The 16390-nt window shown below is 48.9% G+C and overlaps 1 protein-coding gene across 2 annotated transcripts in view; it reads right to left on the minus strand.

Annotated features, from left to right (window-relative positions):
• SNRK (SNF related kinase) overlaps positions 1-16390 on the minus strand; it is a 104563-nt gene that overhangs the window by 70494 nt on the left and 17679 nt on the right. For both annotated transcript variants that reach the window (XM_050938386.1, XM_050938388.1), the window contains one exon: positions 4635-5326. In XM_050938386.1, coding sequence (XP_050794343.1) covers positions 4635-5223 — 589 coding nt within the window. In that variant the 5' untranslated portion in view covers positions 5224-5326. The remainder of the gene's footprint in view (positions 1-4634; positions 5327-16390) is intronic.

Genomic DNA, 16390 nt, shown 5'->3' on the forward strand with positions numbered 1-16390 from the left:
GTTTACATAAAACATGGCAGTTGTGCTATCTGTCATGATCTGAATGTTTGGTCTTTGAATCAGAGGAAAGAAATTTACGTGAGCTTTGCAAACAACTCCAAGTTCCAATATAGTTGTGTGAATGAGTCTCCTTGCAAGTCCATTTGTCTCATGCTTGGTTGGTATTCTAGGCACATTCCCAAACCCAGATGTGAGGCATGTGCCACCACAGTTTCAGCTGGAAGAGTGGAGAGAAGGGAATTCCTCTGCACACCTTGCTAGGGTCCTTCTAACAGCTCAACAAAGAGAAAACATCTTACTGAATGTCTGAGGCATGTCCAAGTTGGCCTGGTCAGAATGTAAACTGATTTAGTAAGGCCTGCATGAAGAATACACGTTAGCCTGCTGTGAAGCAAAAGTGCAGGCCGTCACGTGACCCCAGCAGGCTCAGACAAGTTCTTCTCTTGTTTGAGCTTCTCTTGTTTGAGAATTTGTCTGAAGTTATGTGATGTGCATGCACAGTTTCAAACCTATCCTGGGATAAGTAAGCTCTTGCTGTCTTGGAGTCAAAACGATCCTTATAAAATCTGTTGCATTAGTGTCAAAATGGATTTTTCAGCTGAAGGACATGAAGAGCTGAAGAATGCACTGGATGGAGTTCTGCAGATGATGCTGAGACTTCCCTCTGATAAGCCAGTTGTGGATACCCTTAAGGAGCTAGGGGATAATAGCATATGTCTACCCTGAATTTAGACACCAACAGCTGGCCTGTGCCAGCTGACTCAGGCTCGCAGGGCTCAGGTTAAGGCGCTGTTTAATTTCATTGTAGATGTTTGGTCTCAGGCTGCAGCCCAAGCTCTGGGACCTTCCCACTTCACAGGGTCCTAGAGCTGAGGCTCCAGCCCAAGCCCAAATCTCCACACCACAATTAAACAGCCCCTTTGCCCATGAGTCCAAGTCAGCAGACATGGGCCAGCCATAGATTTTTAATCAAAATACAGACATACCCCATTATGTGCACCTCCTACCACTAGACTGTGTTAAATACCTAAGTGCTACTGAGAGGCAAAAGGGTAGAACTCTGTACTGGAAGTGGTTGTGACCTACCAGGAATCTCAAATCTGTCTTGTGTGCAAGATGTATGGCCATATGAAAGCAAGCACTGTAGAGGGCATGAGCCGCAAACCAATTTTCTGGAACTAGAGCGGGCACTGTGGAGGCTATAGTGACCATTCTAAACTTTTTCTGGCAGATGTAGGTACTGGGCACACTCAAATCCATAAATGACTTCAATCAAACTGTGTGGGTATGAGGTATTATAGTAGAAACATTTCTCCTGCAATATCGAGGAACCTCTAGTGACTCCACTTCCCAAGGTAACTCTCTTATGAGAAGGGTTCCTGAATAGGGATGAGGAAATAGAACTGTATGGAATAGCCTGTTTAAACACTCTGTCTAACCCAATTGTTCATTGTTACCAAGTTTCATAACACTTTTCCCCTTTCCCCCCAAAAGAAGAGATAGTTTCCAAAACGGAAGCAAAGAAGAAAAATCAAAAGTGATTAATCTGCATTTCTCCACAAGCCCATCGAAAGGACTGCTTACTTGATGAAGCCAGCTGGGAGGCAGAAGTAGTTGCTATAAAAAATTTTCTCTTCTGAAGTCACTGACACTTTCAAGGAAGTTTGAGGACCTTGGATAGTGCTTGGTGCTGTTTTTTGACTAGAGTAAGAACGGGATCTACTCTTATCTCTTCATTGCAGCATACAGATTCCTAAAGAACAAAGTATGGCATAGGAATCCTTCAAGATGTGAAGAGCATCATATATCTTTCCGCTGACCAAACTGGAGCCCATGAACAGAACCATCCTCCACAGTAGACTGTAATTCTCTTGAGATCCCAGAAAAGCGCCTTGTCACTATAGGTGAATCAAGTAGTGGTACCCACAGCATTCAGTGCTGTCTGCTGAGATGTACTTGCACCTAACTGCCCCACAGCAATTAGGGACCTGAAGTCTGCTCTCTGTGGCAGTTTGTTTCTCCAGCCTAAACTTACTGTAGTTTAACATCAGAGAGCAAGCAGAGCCTGATAGGTTGAAATTCTACCTCTCAGACTTTCCAAAGTAACTCTTACAATTGAACAGATCTAGACACTTCATTTCCATTTCAGATGGAGTCATTTTAGCCTATGCTTTCAATTCACAGCAGCAACAACTAAAAACCCTGGTAGCAGATGTGAAAAAATATTCTGTTCTTACCAACAGTACATACTATCTCTCACCTGCTTTTCTGAAATTGGGATAACAGTTGTTGGTGTCTGCCAGATATTTTAGGGTATTCCAATAGGGCTTTGTTAATGGCACAGAAGTGTGCAAAATGTTCAATAACTTATGAGGGGTCTCCTCCACCTCTTCAAATAGAACATTGAGTGATTCACCTACCCTCCTCACCAAATACTGGAAGCCTTTATAGACATCCAGATGAAAGGATTACTGACACATTTGGAAACAAAGAGTAGATAGCCACCGGTGCCTGCATGTCCTAATCTTGTCTTGGGGCAGTTCTTCCTCTGCAGGCAGAGAGGGTCATTAGGGGATGTCTGAGGTTACAGTGTTCTCTGCCTCTAAGTAGCTCTCTCTCTCTGAGATGGTGCATAAGAGATACACCAATATTGACCCTATCGGTTCCAGTATGGTCATGCAGGAACAGTACAGGAAAAAGGAGTACAGGCCGAAAGGGAAGGGTACTAGGGCATCAGGCTACCCTTATAACTCCTACAGATCTAAACACAGGAGACCCTAGACACTCTTTCTGATCCACAGAACTTGGGAAAGGGAATCCTAGGGGAACAGTTGGAGAACCCGCCTCATTTTTTTGAGAGTCAGATGAAAAATACAAAAATTCCATCTCTAAAGATGGGGCTGCTGAGGCAGGAGTAATAGGTTGTAACCCAGTAGCGGGTGCTGCTGAAGACAAGATTGGTACTGAAGACACAGTTTATCACTGAAGCAGCGGGCATGAGTACCGATGGAACATTAAGCTCAAGGGACAGTAAGAGAGACTAAGGCTCCTCCATAACGCAGAGGTTCTTCAGTAATGTGTACCTCATCAGTACAAAGATATACGATGCTGCAAATCTCAAATCTAATGTGCAGCCCAGAGGGTAGCCAGAGTCAATTCACTTAGTATTGACATGCTTGGTACTGATATATTTATCAGTGCTGAAGAGTTAGCAAACAATAAAGACACACACAGTTCCGAAATAACCTAAATAGCTATTGTCTTGGTACTACTCAAGAACACTATAAACTGCAGTGTGCAGTATCAATCAGCCAGTATCTTGTTCCCTGAATCTCCTCCAGTACTCAGTTCAAGCTGTGGAGACTCCTTAGATCGGGAGTGAAGAGGCCATTTTGACCTCTTCTTTACATTAGCAATATGAGAACTGACTAATTTTAGAGGAGGAGCAATGTTCCTTTCCCTCAGGAACATTAACAAGGACAGTCCTACCAAAATCTCTGGAATTGCAGCTTGCTTACTGGAGCCAAGCTGACACTGGCACTTTTGGACACAACAGACTGATCACCAGGAATGGGTCAGACCAACCTGGATGTGAGGCAGGGTGCATGGAGTGGTAAAGTGGAAACATTTTAAGCTTCGCTTCTCAGGCTTCAAAGTCCTCTTGAAAAGGACTTGCACATGGTGCATTTAAAGGGAAATTTGACTCCTCCAAACAATGAGATCTTGTGTGTCCATCATTAATGGGAACTGCTGCTTCACAATGGGGCAAATTTTAATCCAGGAGACTTTGGCTGCAACATCTTTAAGCACTGGGTACTGAAAGATCCCAGTTCGGAATATGTACAAGTATTAAAGACTTCTCAGAACTAAGTGAAACCTATCAAAGAGGTGGTGCCAACAGGCAACTAACTAAACCAAGTTTACTGTACTAATATATACACTAAATCTAAATTTTCCTTATTAAGAGAGAAAGTGATCATGGACTCTGGGTGCACCGTGTTAAAGCCACAGGAAGTAAGAAGGAACTGAGTGGCAGTACGTCCCATGCTGCATGCCCTTGGTGTGGGAGCACAAAGGCCCTCAAGCTGCATGAGAGCACTCAGACACTGCTGGCCAAGAGACTTGGATTTCAAGCAAATGCTCGCCAAGAATGGAATATACACAGGCAACTACTCAAAAGAAGAACTGCTCGTTCTCAAACTTTACTTCTGTTTGTGAGGTAAGTGATTCTTGTGTGTTTAGATTTGGGGAGTTTTGTTTTTAATTTTACCTTTCTGTTCCCTATGGAAGGAGCTGGATTTTGTTTGAATCACTATATACCAGAAGGCATACTGCATACACCTTACTATTCTTATTTTAATCCCGTGCATAAATTGCATGAGTTTCCATTTTTATGAGCTTTAAGATAAAAATAAAAGATTTAACAAGCGGTTTGAAAGTTCTTCTTAAATAGGCTACATATTGTCTCCTTCAAATAAAGCTATTGCAAGGTTGACTCAGTGATTTGACCTTTACTATATGACTTCTTGTCTTATAAGTATGGCATTATTTTGGAAGGGAAAACATCTAACTGGTAAAATGCTGAGGTACATAAAAGTTAATATTACTAGTCAAATTTAAGAAGAGTGACTTACCCACTGCTGGTGCATCATACTCATCCCCAAGCAGAATTTCAGGAGCAGAATATGCTAGAGATCCGCAACTGGTAGTGAGCTTCTTTCCAGGCTGAAATTTGTTGCTGAAGCCAAAGTCAGTCAATTTCACAAGTCCTTGTTTTTCAAAGAAGACAACATTTTCTGGTTTTAAGTCTCTGTGAACTACATGTAGTTTATGGCAGTAAGATATAGCATGAACTATCTGAGCAAAGTATTTCTTAGCCAGGTCCTCATTAAGTCCCTCTTCATGTTTCATGATGTAATCAAACATATCTCCTCCATCACCAAGCTCCAAGATAAGGTAAAGTTTGGTCTGGGTGTCAATCACTTCATACAGACGAACAATATTAGGATGCTGCACTAGTTTCATGCATCTAACTTCTTGGAAAAGATGCCCAGTGGCCAGAGTGTCCAGTTTAGTCTTGTCAATTACTTTTACTGCTACTTTTTCACCTGTAAAGACATGCCGGGCAAGTTTGACCACAGCAAAGTGCCCTCTGCCCAAGGTTTTATCCAAATCATACAATCCAGCAATTTTTCCATCATACCCTCGTTTGAAGCCTGCCATACTGTTCCTGAAGAAGGAATAATGTTTAAACTGTTTGGAATTGGGATCTTCTCATATAAGAACATTTGTTCCAAATAAGTAATCCATTTTCACTGCCAAACATCTAAAACATAGAAAGAGAAACAAGATTACATATATTCACTTGCTCCTTAGTGTAAGCCATTAAAAAATAATTGCAATGTGGGCTTTATAGAATACATCTGAAGTTATTCTGCAAGTGAGTTCTTCAAAAAGAATGTTTTGCCAAGACCCTAACTAAAGCAATGCACTGCTGACCAGCATTGGTCAGAAAACCATGCTGTTAATGTGTTTGAAGAAAGTGAGTTTTAAAAAGGCACAATGGGATAAAGAGTAATGGAATTTCAAGAGAAATTTACTCGAAGGACATTAGAGGAACCTCACGATACCCAAAAACTTCTCTTGAAAACTGGATACCCTTGATGTGCCTTGGATTTGGAAAATACAATGTGTGATTAACACTTCAAGGAAGCTGTAGTTTGGATAAATTAGTTCTGCCACATGCTACAGTATAAACATGGTCAATTATAGAAGCCCACATGTTCTTGTTAAAACAGGGGAGATAATCATAAGAATTGAAAGTCATGCCAATAGAACTTCAAATCACACAACAACTGTTATGTGCTGCAACACAAGTGTTAAAATATGCCAAAAAATGAGGTGAAACACACCCATTTCTTGGATCAATGTTCTATTGCAGTGACTTTGAAATATGTTGGGTAAAATTTCCCATTTACCACAACTCAGAATGAGGCCCTAGATTTTACTTTCTACCTCATAAATGTAATGATTGTTTACCAATAGAACAGCAACATGCAAACTATAGCAACTGAAAAATTAAAAGGTTGTGATTAAGTGTTTGATATGTTTATGCACTGTAAAAAGGACAATTATTTTTTAAAAAATAATTTTTAATCTGACATTGTCACTTGACTCTCAATTAAAACCTTACAAGTGAAACAACCCACAGGACAAACTTGAAGCTCAAAAGTAGATGTGCCAACTCCATAGGTTAAAAAGAAAAAAAAAAGGCTGCTCCCCTCTGATAGCTTTCCTTTAGTCACTGGATTTCAGGCACTTCACCCCAAAGGTAACTCCAAGTTCATTTCACTTTTAAAAACCAAGTGTCAAACTTTAGCGCCATTTAAGTCAATAGTAAAGTCCCCTTTTTTTGCAAGGGAAGTCCCTTTTGTATTTAAAAAGTTACTTAGAATTTCAACAAGTGTATTTAGATATTTAAAAAAGCACACCAAAACCACAGCCATGGGACCGTAAAAGAAACAGAGAAAGTCTTGAAAGGACACAGTCAATAAGGGGACGAGGAGTCTTCTAACCCAGAAAGTCTCCACTCAATTCCAGAACCCAACACCTCTCACTTCAAAGAACAATTAGCCTACTTCTCGAGAAAGTCATTCACAACATGAGGAATCAAACACAAGAAACCCTCTCCAAATTCAGTCTATGCTCACAGACAAACAGGAAGTACTGCATGAAAATTAAGCCATGAGGGAGGCTGCAACCCTAATCCATGTCGTTGCCAGATAGTGAAAGTATTGAGAAAGTCTTTGCCCTCTAACTGAGCTCATTAATACCTCCTCTAAAAAGAGACCTAACGGTCTTCCTGAACCACATCAAAATCTGACTATTAGTTAAGAAATTACTATCCAGTATCTAGCCTTCTGTTCTTGAGCAAAGTAACTGAGAAGCTTGCAGAGATCACCTCCAACTCCACCTAGATTCTGCCAATATTCTGGGTCCCATACAATTAAGCTTCAGGGCTGGACATGGAACAGAGAGATGGTGTCACTGATGAATGAGCTCTTCTTGACCAGGAAAAAGAAACATTTGTACTCCTATCAAAAATCCTGCTCCCCGTTTCATATGTGGGCATGGTTAGCTGCTCTGGATTTGAGATGGCTTCAACTGCTCATCTCACATCAAACTCTAAGCTGTGATGGGCATATGCTCCTCCAACTCAATAGCCTTCAGATATGGATTCCTCCTCTCCCTTAATCTGTTCAACATCTATATGAAGCCATTAAGCACATCTATATGAAGATAGTAAACAGCACAACCAGCAACTGGATGAAGAACATAAGAACAGCCATACTGGGTCAGACCAAAGGTCCATTTACCCCAGTATCCTGTCTTCCAACAGTGGCCAATGCCAGGTGTTCCAGAGGGAATGAACAGAACAGATAATCATCAAGTGATCCATGCCCTGTAGCCCATTCCCAGCTTCTGGCAAACAGAGGCTGGGAACACCATCCCTGCCCAATAGCCATTGATGGACCTATCCTCCATGAATTTATCTAGTTCTTTTTTGAACCCTTTATTATAGTCTTGACTTTCACAACATCCTCTGGCAAGGAGTTCCAAAGGCTGACTGTGCTTTGTTTGGAAGAAAAATACTTCCTTTTGTTTGTTTTAAACCTGCTGCCTATTACTTTCATTTGGTGGCCCCTAGTTCTTGTGTTAGAACAGCTATCGGAAGCTAAATCCTAAAAAGACTAAAGTTATGCTTACAAGAAGAATGAAGCATGGTAAAGAACTCACCACCACTGCTTGTGTATATGCAAATAGCCTATAGCCATAAAAAAAAAAATGTCATTTCTAAATACAGTTGACAAGCATTGTGTGCCTCCTATCTAATTTGAACGTACCCACAGAGAACGTTTTATTCCTTCATGTCTAGGATTGAAACTGATGATGTTAAATTTTAAAAAAAAAGCTAAAATTGGTTCAGAACATAGCAGCCTAACTGCTCAGCAACACAACCTGCCAAAGCACATTACCCCAGTGCTCCACTCTTTTTGCTGGCTTCCTATGAAATAGCAAAAGACTCAAGGTTTTGGTCATCCTCCCCCAAAGCCTCCATGTGACTGGCTCAAATCATCTGACCACTTCACTCAGTGATCATCACCTTAAGCTACATTACACTAGTAATGTCAAATTCCGGAATGTGCCTCGTGCGCATGGGAAATACATTTCTTGGTGATCGGCCCATAAAACTAGATCTTGGTGCTGCATGAGGTAAAGCTAACCTTGAGGTCAAAAATACAAAATCCATGTTGACCTAACATCAACAAGAAAAATCCAAAAAAAGTCCATTCTCTGCACACTGGAGGAGAAAGCGAAGTTTATATATACACATTAAACAAACACACACACATGCACACACACACACTTTAATTGTGTGAAATGCTCAGACCACAAAGGTAAGGCATGGTAAAAACCTAGGCAGACAGTGAGATAAGACAAAGGTGAGACTTAAATCAACAAGTACTACTGCATTTAAGATTACTATAACTAAAACACTAGGAGAAAATAGGGAAACTGACTATATGCCATGGTTCTGAAAACGTACAAAGTGAACAAACAGGAAGAGAGATTTTCCCCTAATCTCTGTGCATCTCACTAACAGCAACAGAGAAAGAAAAGAGAACAATTGGCAGAAGGGCTCAAGAACAAAAGTAGTACCTGCAACTATTCACTTTTGTAAAATCTGATTACAAGGTGACTGTTTCTCTTTAAAACTTCAACCTGTTACAAAAAGCTTTTGATCAAAAGTCAGCTATGCCTTTGTTACTGAGAAATATTCAAAAGATAGCACAATCAATGGGACAAATGTTCACAAAAAGGGAAGGAAAAATAGGGTCAGAGCAAGGAGAAGATAAAAAATGGTTACAATAATAATAATAATAATAATAATAAGAGATATGCCTATCTCCTAGAAAAGACGGTTACTCACCTTTGTAACTGTTGTTCTTCGAGATGTGTTGCTCACATCCATTCCAGTTAGGTGTGCGCGCCGCGCGTGCACGTTCGTCGGAAACTTTTTTACCCTAGCAACTCCAGTGGGCCGGCAGGTCGCCCCCTGGAGTGGCGCCGCCATAGCGCCCAATATATATCCCTGCCGGCCCACCCGCTCCTCGGTTCCTTCTTGCCGGCGACTCCGACAGTGGGGAAGGAGGGCGGGTGTGGAATGGATGTGAGCAACACATCTCGAAGAACAACAGTTACAAAGGTGAGTAACCGTCTTTTCTTCTTCGAGTGATTGCTCACATCCATTCCAGTTAGGTGAATCCCAAGCCATACCTAGGCGGTGGGGTCGGAGCGAGAAGTCGCGGCATGGAGCACAGCAGATCCGAAGGCCGCATCCTCTCTAGACTGCTGGACCAGGGCGTAGTGGGAAGCAAAGGTGTGGACCGATGACCAGGTCGCTGCCCGACAGATTTCCTGGATGGGCACACGGGCAAGGAAAGCCAGCGACGACGCCTGTGCCCTGGTAGAATGCGCAGTCACACGGCCCGTAGGGACGTGGGCCAAGTCATAGCAGGTCCTGATACAGGACGTTACCCATGAGGATAACCTCTGGGAGGAGATAGGAAGCCCTTTCATGCGGTCCGCTACCGCCACGAAAAGCTGGGGGGATTTGCGGAAGGGCTTAGTCCTCTCCACGTAAAACGCGAGAGCCCTACGGACATCAAGCGAGTGGAGCTGCTGCTCCCTGCCTGAGGAGTGAGGTTTCGGGAAAAAAACCGGGAGGAATATCTCTTGGTTGACGTGGAAGGCTGAGACCACCTTGGGGAGAAAAGCAGGGTGTGGTCTCAGCTGCACCTTGTCCTTGTGGAAGACCGTATATGGGGGGTCTACCACAAGAGCCCGGAGTTCCGACACCCGTCTAGCTGAGGTGATAGCTACTAGAAAGGCCGTCTTCCAAGAGAGGTAAAGCAGGGAGCAAGTAGCTAACGGCTCAAAGGGGGGCCCCATGAGCCGGGACAACACCAGGTTAAGATCCCAGGTTGGAGCAGGGGGACGGACGTTAGGGTATAAACGTTCCAGCCCCTTAAGGAATCTAGACACCGTCGGGTGGGAAAAAACAGAGCGACCATCCGCACCCGGGTGAAAGGTGGAGATAGCTGCTAGGTGGACTCGTAACGACGATATGGCCAGACCTTGCCCTTTGAGGGACCAAATGTAGTCTAAGATGTCGGCTACTGAAACTTCCATAGGGCGGAGATTTCTCTCCACGCACCAATAGGAGAAGCGCTTCCATTTGGCCAAATATGTCGCTCTTGTGGACGGCTTCCTGCTGCCCAAGAGCACCTCCCTCACCGGCGTGGAACAGCGCAGCTCAGAGCCAGTCAGCCACGCAGGAGCCACGCCGCTAGGTGCAGCGACTGCAGGTCCGGGTGACAGAGGGTCCCGTGCTCCTGGGTAATCAGGTCCGGATGAAGGGGCAGGGGAACTGGGTCGGCTATGGTCAGGTCCAGCAGCATGGGGTACCAGTGCTGTCTGGGCCATGCCGGGGCTACCATGATCACGTGAGCCCTGTCCCTGCGCACCTTCAGAAGGACCCTGTGGACCAACGGGAATGGGGGAAACGCATAGTACAGGTGGGTTGACCACTGGATGAGGAAGGCATCCGCTATCGACCCGGGCTCCCTGCCCTGAAAGGAGCAGAACGCTTGGCACTTCCTGTTCCCCTTGGACGCGAAGAGGTCCACCCGGGGATAACCCCACCTCCGGAAGATGGAGAGGGCGACGTCTGGACGAAGGGACCACTCGTGTGACAGGAAGGATCTGCTCAATCGATCCGCCAGCGTGTTCCGTACTCCGGGGAGGAAGGAAGCCATGAGGTGAATGGAGTGGGCTACACAAAAGTCCCAGAGTCGTATCGCCTCGTGGCACAGGGAGGAGGATCTGGTGCCGCCCTGCTTGTTGATATAATACATGGTCGTCGTGTTGTCGGTGAACACCGCGACACAACGACCCTGGAGCTGATGACAGAACGTTTGACAAGCAAGACGGACCGCTCTCAACTCCCGCATGTTGATGTGTAGCCCCACCTCCTCCTGGGACCACAGGCCCTGCGTCCTCAGGGTCCCTGCGTGGGCCCCCCAGCCGAGATCTGAGGCATCTGTTGTTAGGGACACCGAGGGCTGAGATGGGTGGAAGGGGAGACCCGCACACAACACTGACTGGTCCAGCCACCAGCCGAGAGAATCTAAGACCCTCTGGGGGATCGTGATTAACATATCTAGTGGCTGTCTTGTCGGTCTGTAATGACTGATGAGCCACAACTGGAGTGGCCTCATGCGGAGCCAAGCGTAATTGGTCACGAAAGTACAGGCCGCCATGTGGCCTAACAGGGTTAGACACGTCCTCACTGACGTCAAGGGGGCTGTCTGTAGTCGTTGCACGATTGCCGACAAGGCCTGGAACCGCTGCAATGGCAGCAAGGCCCTGCCCACAGTGGCGTCCAGGACGGCCCCGATGAATTCCACCCTTTGTGTGGGGGCCAGGGTGGACTTGTCTGTGTTCACCAAGAGGCCCAGAGTGGCGAACATGTCGGTGATCACACGGACATGGCTGCAGACTTGTTGTTCCGACGTGCCCCGAATTAACCAATCGTCCAGATACGGGAACACGTGGATACGACTGCGCCGAAGCTGCGCCACAACAACTGCCATGCATTTCGTAAACACTCTCGGGGCCGTGGACAAGCCAAATGGGAGGACTGCAAATTGGTAATGCAGAGACCCCACAACGAAGCGAAGGAAACGTCTGTGGGGTGGCCAGATAGCAATGTGAAAATACGCGTCCTGCATGTCGAGGGCGGCGTACCAGTCTCCCGGATCCAGGGATGGGATAATGGTCCCCAAGGAAACCATGCGGAACTTCAACTTCACCAGGTACTTGTTGAGCTCTCGCAGGTCGAGGATAGGCCTGAGGCCTCCCTTGGCCTTGGGGATCAGAAAGTAGCGGGAATAAAACCCCTTGCCTTTCCCGTTCTCCGGCACCGCCTCTATAGCTCCTTTGCCGAGGAGCGTCTGCACCTCCTGCCGAAGGAATTGCTCGTGAGAGGGGTCCCTGAAGAGGGACGAGGAAGGGGGGCGGGGAGGAGGGAAAAACAAACTGCAGGCGGTATCCCGACTGCACCGTGCGTAAGACCCAGCGGTCTGATGTTATTAGGGACCACGCTGGGAGGAAAAACGAAAGGCGGTTGGAAAACGGGGGGAAAGGATCCATTGGGGAAACTGTTACTGCGCCCTCGGGCGCACCTTCAAAATGAAGGCTTGGGTCCAGGCGGGGGCTTAGAGGAGCCTTGGTTTTGCCCCCCTTGGTTCCCCGAGTGCCTGCGCCTTCCGTTCCTGCCGCGGCGCCTGTTAAGGTCCTGCCGCTGGCGGAACTGGGAATACGGCCTGCGCTGTTGTTGTTGTTGCTGCGGCCGGAAGGGTCTGCGTTGCGTCACTGGTGTATGCATCCCAAGTGACCGCATGATGACTCGGTTGTCTTTCAGACTCTTGAGTCTGGGGTCTGTCTTGTCCGAGAATAATCCTTGGCCTTCGAAAGGAAGGTCCTGTATAGTGTGCTGGAGCTCCGGCGGAAGGCCGGAAACCTGCAGCCAGGAGAGGCGACGCATTGTTACACCCGACGCGAGGGTACGGGCAGCCGAATCCGCAGCGTCCAAAGAGGCTTGCAAGGACGTGCGTGCGACCTTCTTGCCTTCCTCTAAGATGGCCGTAAACTCCTGACGAGCATCTTGTGGCAGCAGCTCCTTGAATTTATCTGCTGCCACCCAGGAGTTGAAGGCGTATCTGCTTAACAGGGCCTGCTGGTTGGAGACCCTGAGCTGCAGCGCCCCAGCCGAGTACACCTTACGGCCGAGGAGATCCATCCGCCTGGCCTCCCTGGATTTGGGGGCTGGAGCCTCCTGACCGTGACGCTCCTTATCGTTGACGGATTGGACCACCAGGGAACACGGAGTCGGGTGTACGTGGAGGTACTCGTAGCCCTTAGAAGGAGCCATGTACTTCCTCTCGACGCCCTTCGCAGTGGGAGGAATGGAGGCCGGAGACTGCCAGATGGTGTTGGCGTTGGCCTGGATGGTTCGTATGAACGGCAGGGCGACCCTGGTGGGAGCGTCTGCCGAGAGGATGGTCACAATAGGGTCCTCTACCTCCGAGACCTCCTCGGCTTGCAGACTCAGATTTTGGGCTACTCGCCTGAGGAGGTCCTGGTGCGCCCTGAGGTCCAGCGGGGGGGGGCTGTTGGAGGAGGTCCCAGCCACCGCTTCATCAGGGGAGGAGGATGAGGAGACCCCCGGCAAGAGAGTGTCTAATGGGGGGTCTCCCTCGGCCCTCGCCTCTGCCTCAGGAGCCAAAGCGGAGTCTTGATGCTTGGACCCTTCCTCCCCATCCGGGGAGGGAGGGGGGCGAGACAATGAGGCTTCAGGTGCCCTGCGCTCCGCAGTCGCCGGCCTAGCAGGGAGCTGTTGGGGGCCCTGGGCCTGATGATATGCCCAGGGTGTCCAGAAACCCCATTGCTGCGGGCCTTGGTCCTGCTGTGGAGGCTCACTGAACAGCGCCGCCTGCCGGTCGGTGCCCAGCGCGTACCCACTGTCCGTTAATGAAGACACGGACGGCTGTCTAGAGGGCCATGGCGGGGCGGACCCTGGATGGTAAGGGTCCGCGCGGGCCGGCACGGGCGATCGTCTCGGTGCCGGGGACCGGTGCCGGGAGTCGTATCGGTGCCGGGACCGGGACCGGGTTCTGTCACGGTGCCGGGATCTGGACCGGTACCGGGCGCCGCTTCGGTGCCGGGATCGGGACCTGCCACCGGTTCGGTGCCGGGAGGTCGACCGGGACCGGGACCTGCCACCAGCTCGGCGCCGGGAGGTCGACCGGTGCGGCGAATGTCTGGATCGGCTCCTGGAATCGCGGTGCCGGTAACGGCGGCTGGAGTCTGACTGCGATCGTCTCGATGTCGACCGGCGCCGCGAGTGCGACCGGTACCGCTGAGGGGAGCGGTGCCGGGACTGCGAGCAGCGGCGGGATCTGGAGCGACCGTGACGTCGGGACCTGGATCGAGAACGTGAGTCCCGAGACGGTGCCGACATCATAGGCTTGCCTCTGGACACGACCCGCACCGGAGGTACCGGGGGTGGTAGCTGAGTGGGCTCGGTCATGGCTATGAGGTCCCGTGCCGAGGCGAAGGTCTCTGGTGTGGATGGCACCACTATCTCGACCCCAGATGTCATGGGGGAGCTTGGCGGCACCGGACTCGACGGACCCCCCGGGCCCGGAGTCGACGGTGCCGGCGGCGCCGCGGCCGATGTTGAGGCCGGGCGCTCCACTCGGGTCTGCCTGGCCGGAGTAATGGACTTCGACGGCCTAGGCTCTGTCCCCGGTGCCGGAGAAGGTCGGTGCCGGGGAGTCTTCTCGGTGCCGGTGCGATCCAGTGCCGGCGCCGACATCCCGGCCTGCGAAGCCGCCGGGTCAAGTGCCGCCTCCATAAGGAGAGTCCGGAGCCTTTGATCCCTCTCCTTCTTAGTCCTTGGCTTAAAAGCCTTGCAGATGCGGCACTTGTCGGATCTGTGCAATTCCCCCAGGCACTTCAGGCACGCGTCGTGGGGATCGCTGGTAGGCATGGGCTTCTTGCAGGCCGCACACTGCTTGAAGCCCGGCGAACCAGGCATGAGCCCGGTGCCGGGTGCCGGGAAGGGCTAAGCCCCCGGCGAGGAACTATTTACAAACTACTTATCACTTAACTACCACTATCTACACTTAACAATCTAATTAACAACTACAATAGAGATAACGATAGAGAACAAGGAGAGCTAGGGACGTGGAGGACAGCTATGCCGCGCTCCACAGTTCCAACGACCGACACGGCGGTAAGAAGGAACTGAGGAGCGGGTGGGCCGGCAGGGATATATATTGGGCGCCATGGCGGCGCCACTCCAAGGGGCGACCTGCCGGCCCACTGGAGTTGCTAGGGTAAAAAAGTTTCCGACGAACGTGCACGCGCGGCGCGCACACCTAACTGGAATGGATGTGAGCAATCACTCGAAGAAGAACTGGAAGGGACCTTGGAAGGCCATCGAGTCCAGCCCTCTGCCTTCACTAGCAGGACCAAGTACTGATTTTTGCCCCAGATCCCGAAGAGGCCCCCTCAAGGACTGAACTCACAACCTGGGGTTTAGCAGGCCAATGCTCAAACCACTGAGCTATCCCTCCCTCAGAACTGTTGTTCTTCGAGAGGTGTTGTTCATGTCCATTCCAATCAAGTGTGTGCGCGTGCTTGTGCACAATTGCCAGAAGATTTTTCCCTTAGCAGCATCCGTCGGGTCGACTTGAGCGTCCCTTGGAGTTGCACCCTCATGGCTTCTAATATATAGCCCTGCTGACCTGCCATCCCTTCAGTTCCTTCTTGCTGGCTACTCTGACAGAGGGGTAGGCGGGTGGGTATTGGAATGGACATGAACAACACATCTCGAAGAACAACAGTTCCGAGAAGGTGAGTAACCGGTTTTTCTTCTTCAAGTGCTTGTTCATGTCAATTCCAATCAGGTGACTCCCAAGCAAATTTAGGAGGCAGGGTCAGAGCTGTCCAATGACTGGAGTACTGCTCTACCAAAGGCCGCATCATCTCTGGCCTACCTAGTAATTGCATAGTGTGTGGCGAAAGTGTGTATTGATGACCACGTGGCTACCCTGCAAATTTCCTGGGTAGGGACTTGAGCCAGAAAAGCTGTTGATGAAGCTTGCGCCCTTGTAGAGTGCACCATTATCGGGGGCACTGGGATCCCTGTTAGATTGTAGCACTCAGTAATGCAGGCCACAATCCATGATAGAATGCACTGTGTCGAAACAATCTGGCCCTTCATCCTGTTCGCTACTGCGACAAAGAGTTGTACCAACTTCCTGAACGGTTTCATCCTTTCGATGTAAAAGGCCAGAACTCTGCAGACGTCGAGACTGTGGAGCCTCTGCTCCCTGCTAGTCGCATGAGGTTTGGGGTAGAACACCAGAAGGAAAATGTCCTGGTTGATGTGGAACTGCAACACTACCTTCAAATGGAAGGCCGGATGGGGTCTGAGCTAAACCTTGTCCTTCAAAAACATGGTGTAGAGCAGCTCAGACGTTAAAGCCCTGAGCTTAGACACACTCCAGGCTGAAGTTATTGCCACCAGGAACACGACCTTGTAGGAGAGGTAGAGCAGGGAGCATGTTGCTAGAGGCTCGAACAGATGCCCCATGAGCCTAGAGAGGACCAAGTTAAGGGCCCAAGCAGGAACCGGTTGGCAGAAACATGGGTACAACCTGTCGAGGCCCTTCAGGAAGCAACTGACCAATGCGTT

The sequence above is a fragment of the Gopherus flavomarginatus genome, chromosome 2 (genome assembly GCF_025201925.1).
Source record: "Gopherus flavomarginatus isolate rGopFla2 chromosome 2, rGopFla2.mat.asm, whole genome shotgun sequence".
In the NCBI taxonomy this organism is placed as follows: Eukaryota; Metazoa; Chordata; order Testudines; family Testudinidae; genus Gopherus; species Gopherus flavomarginatus.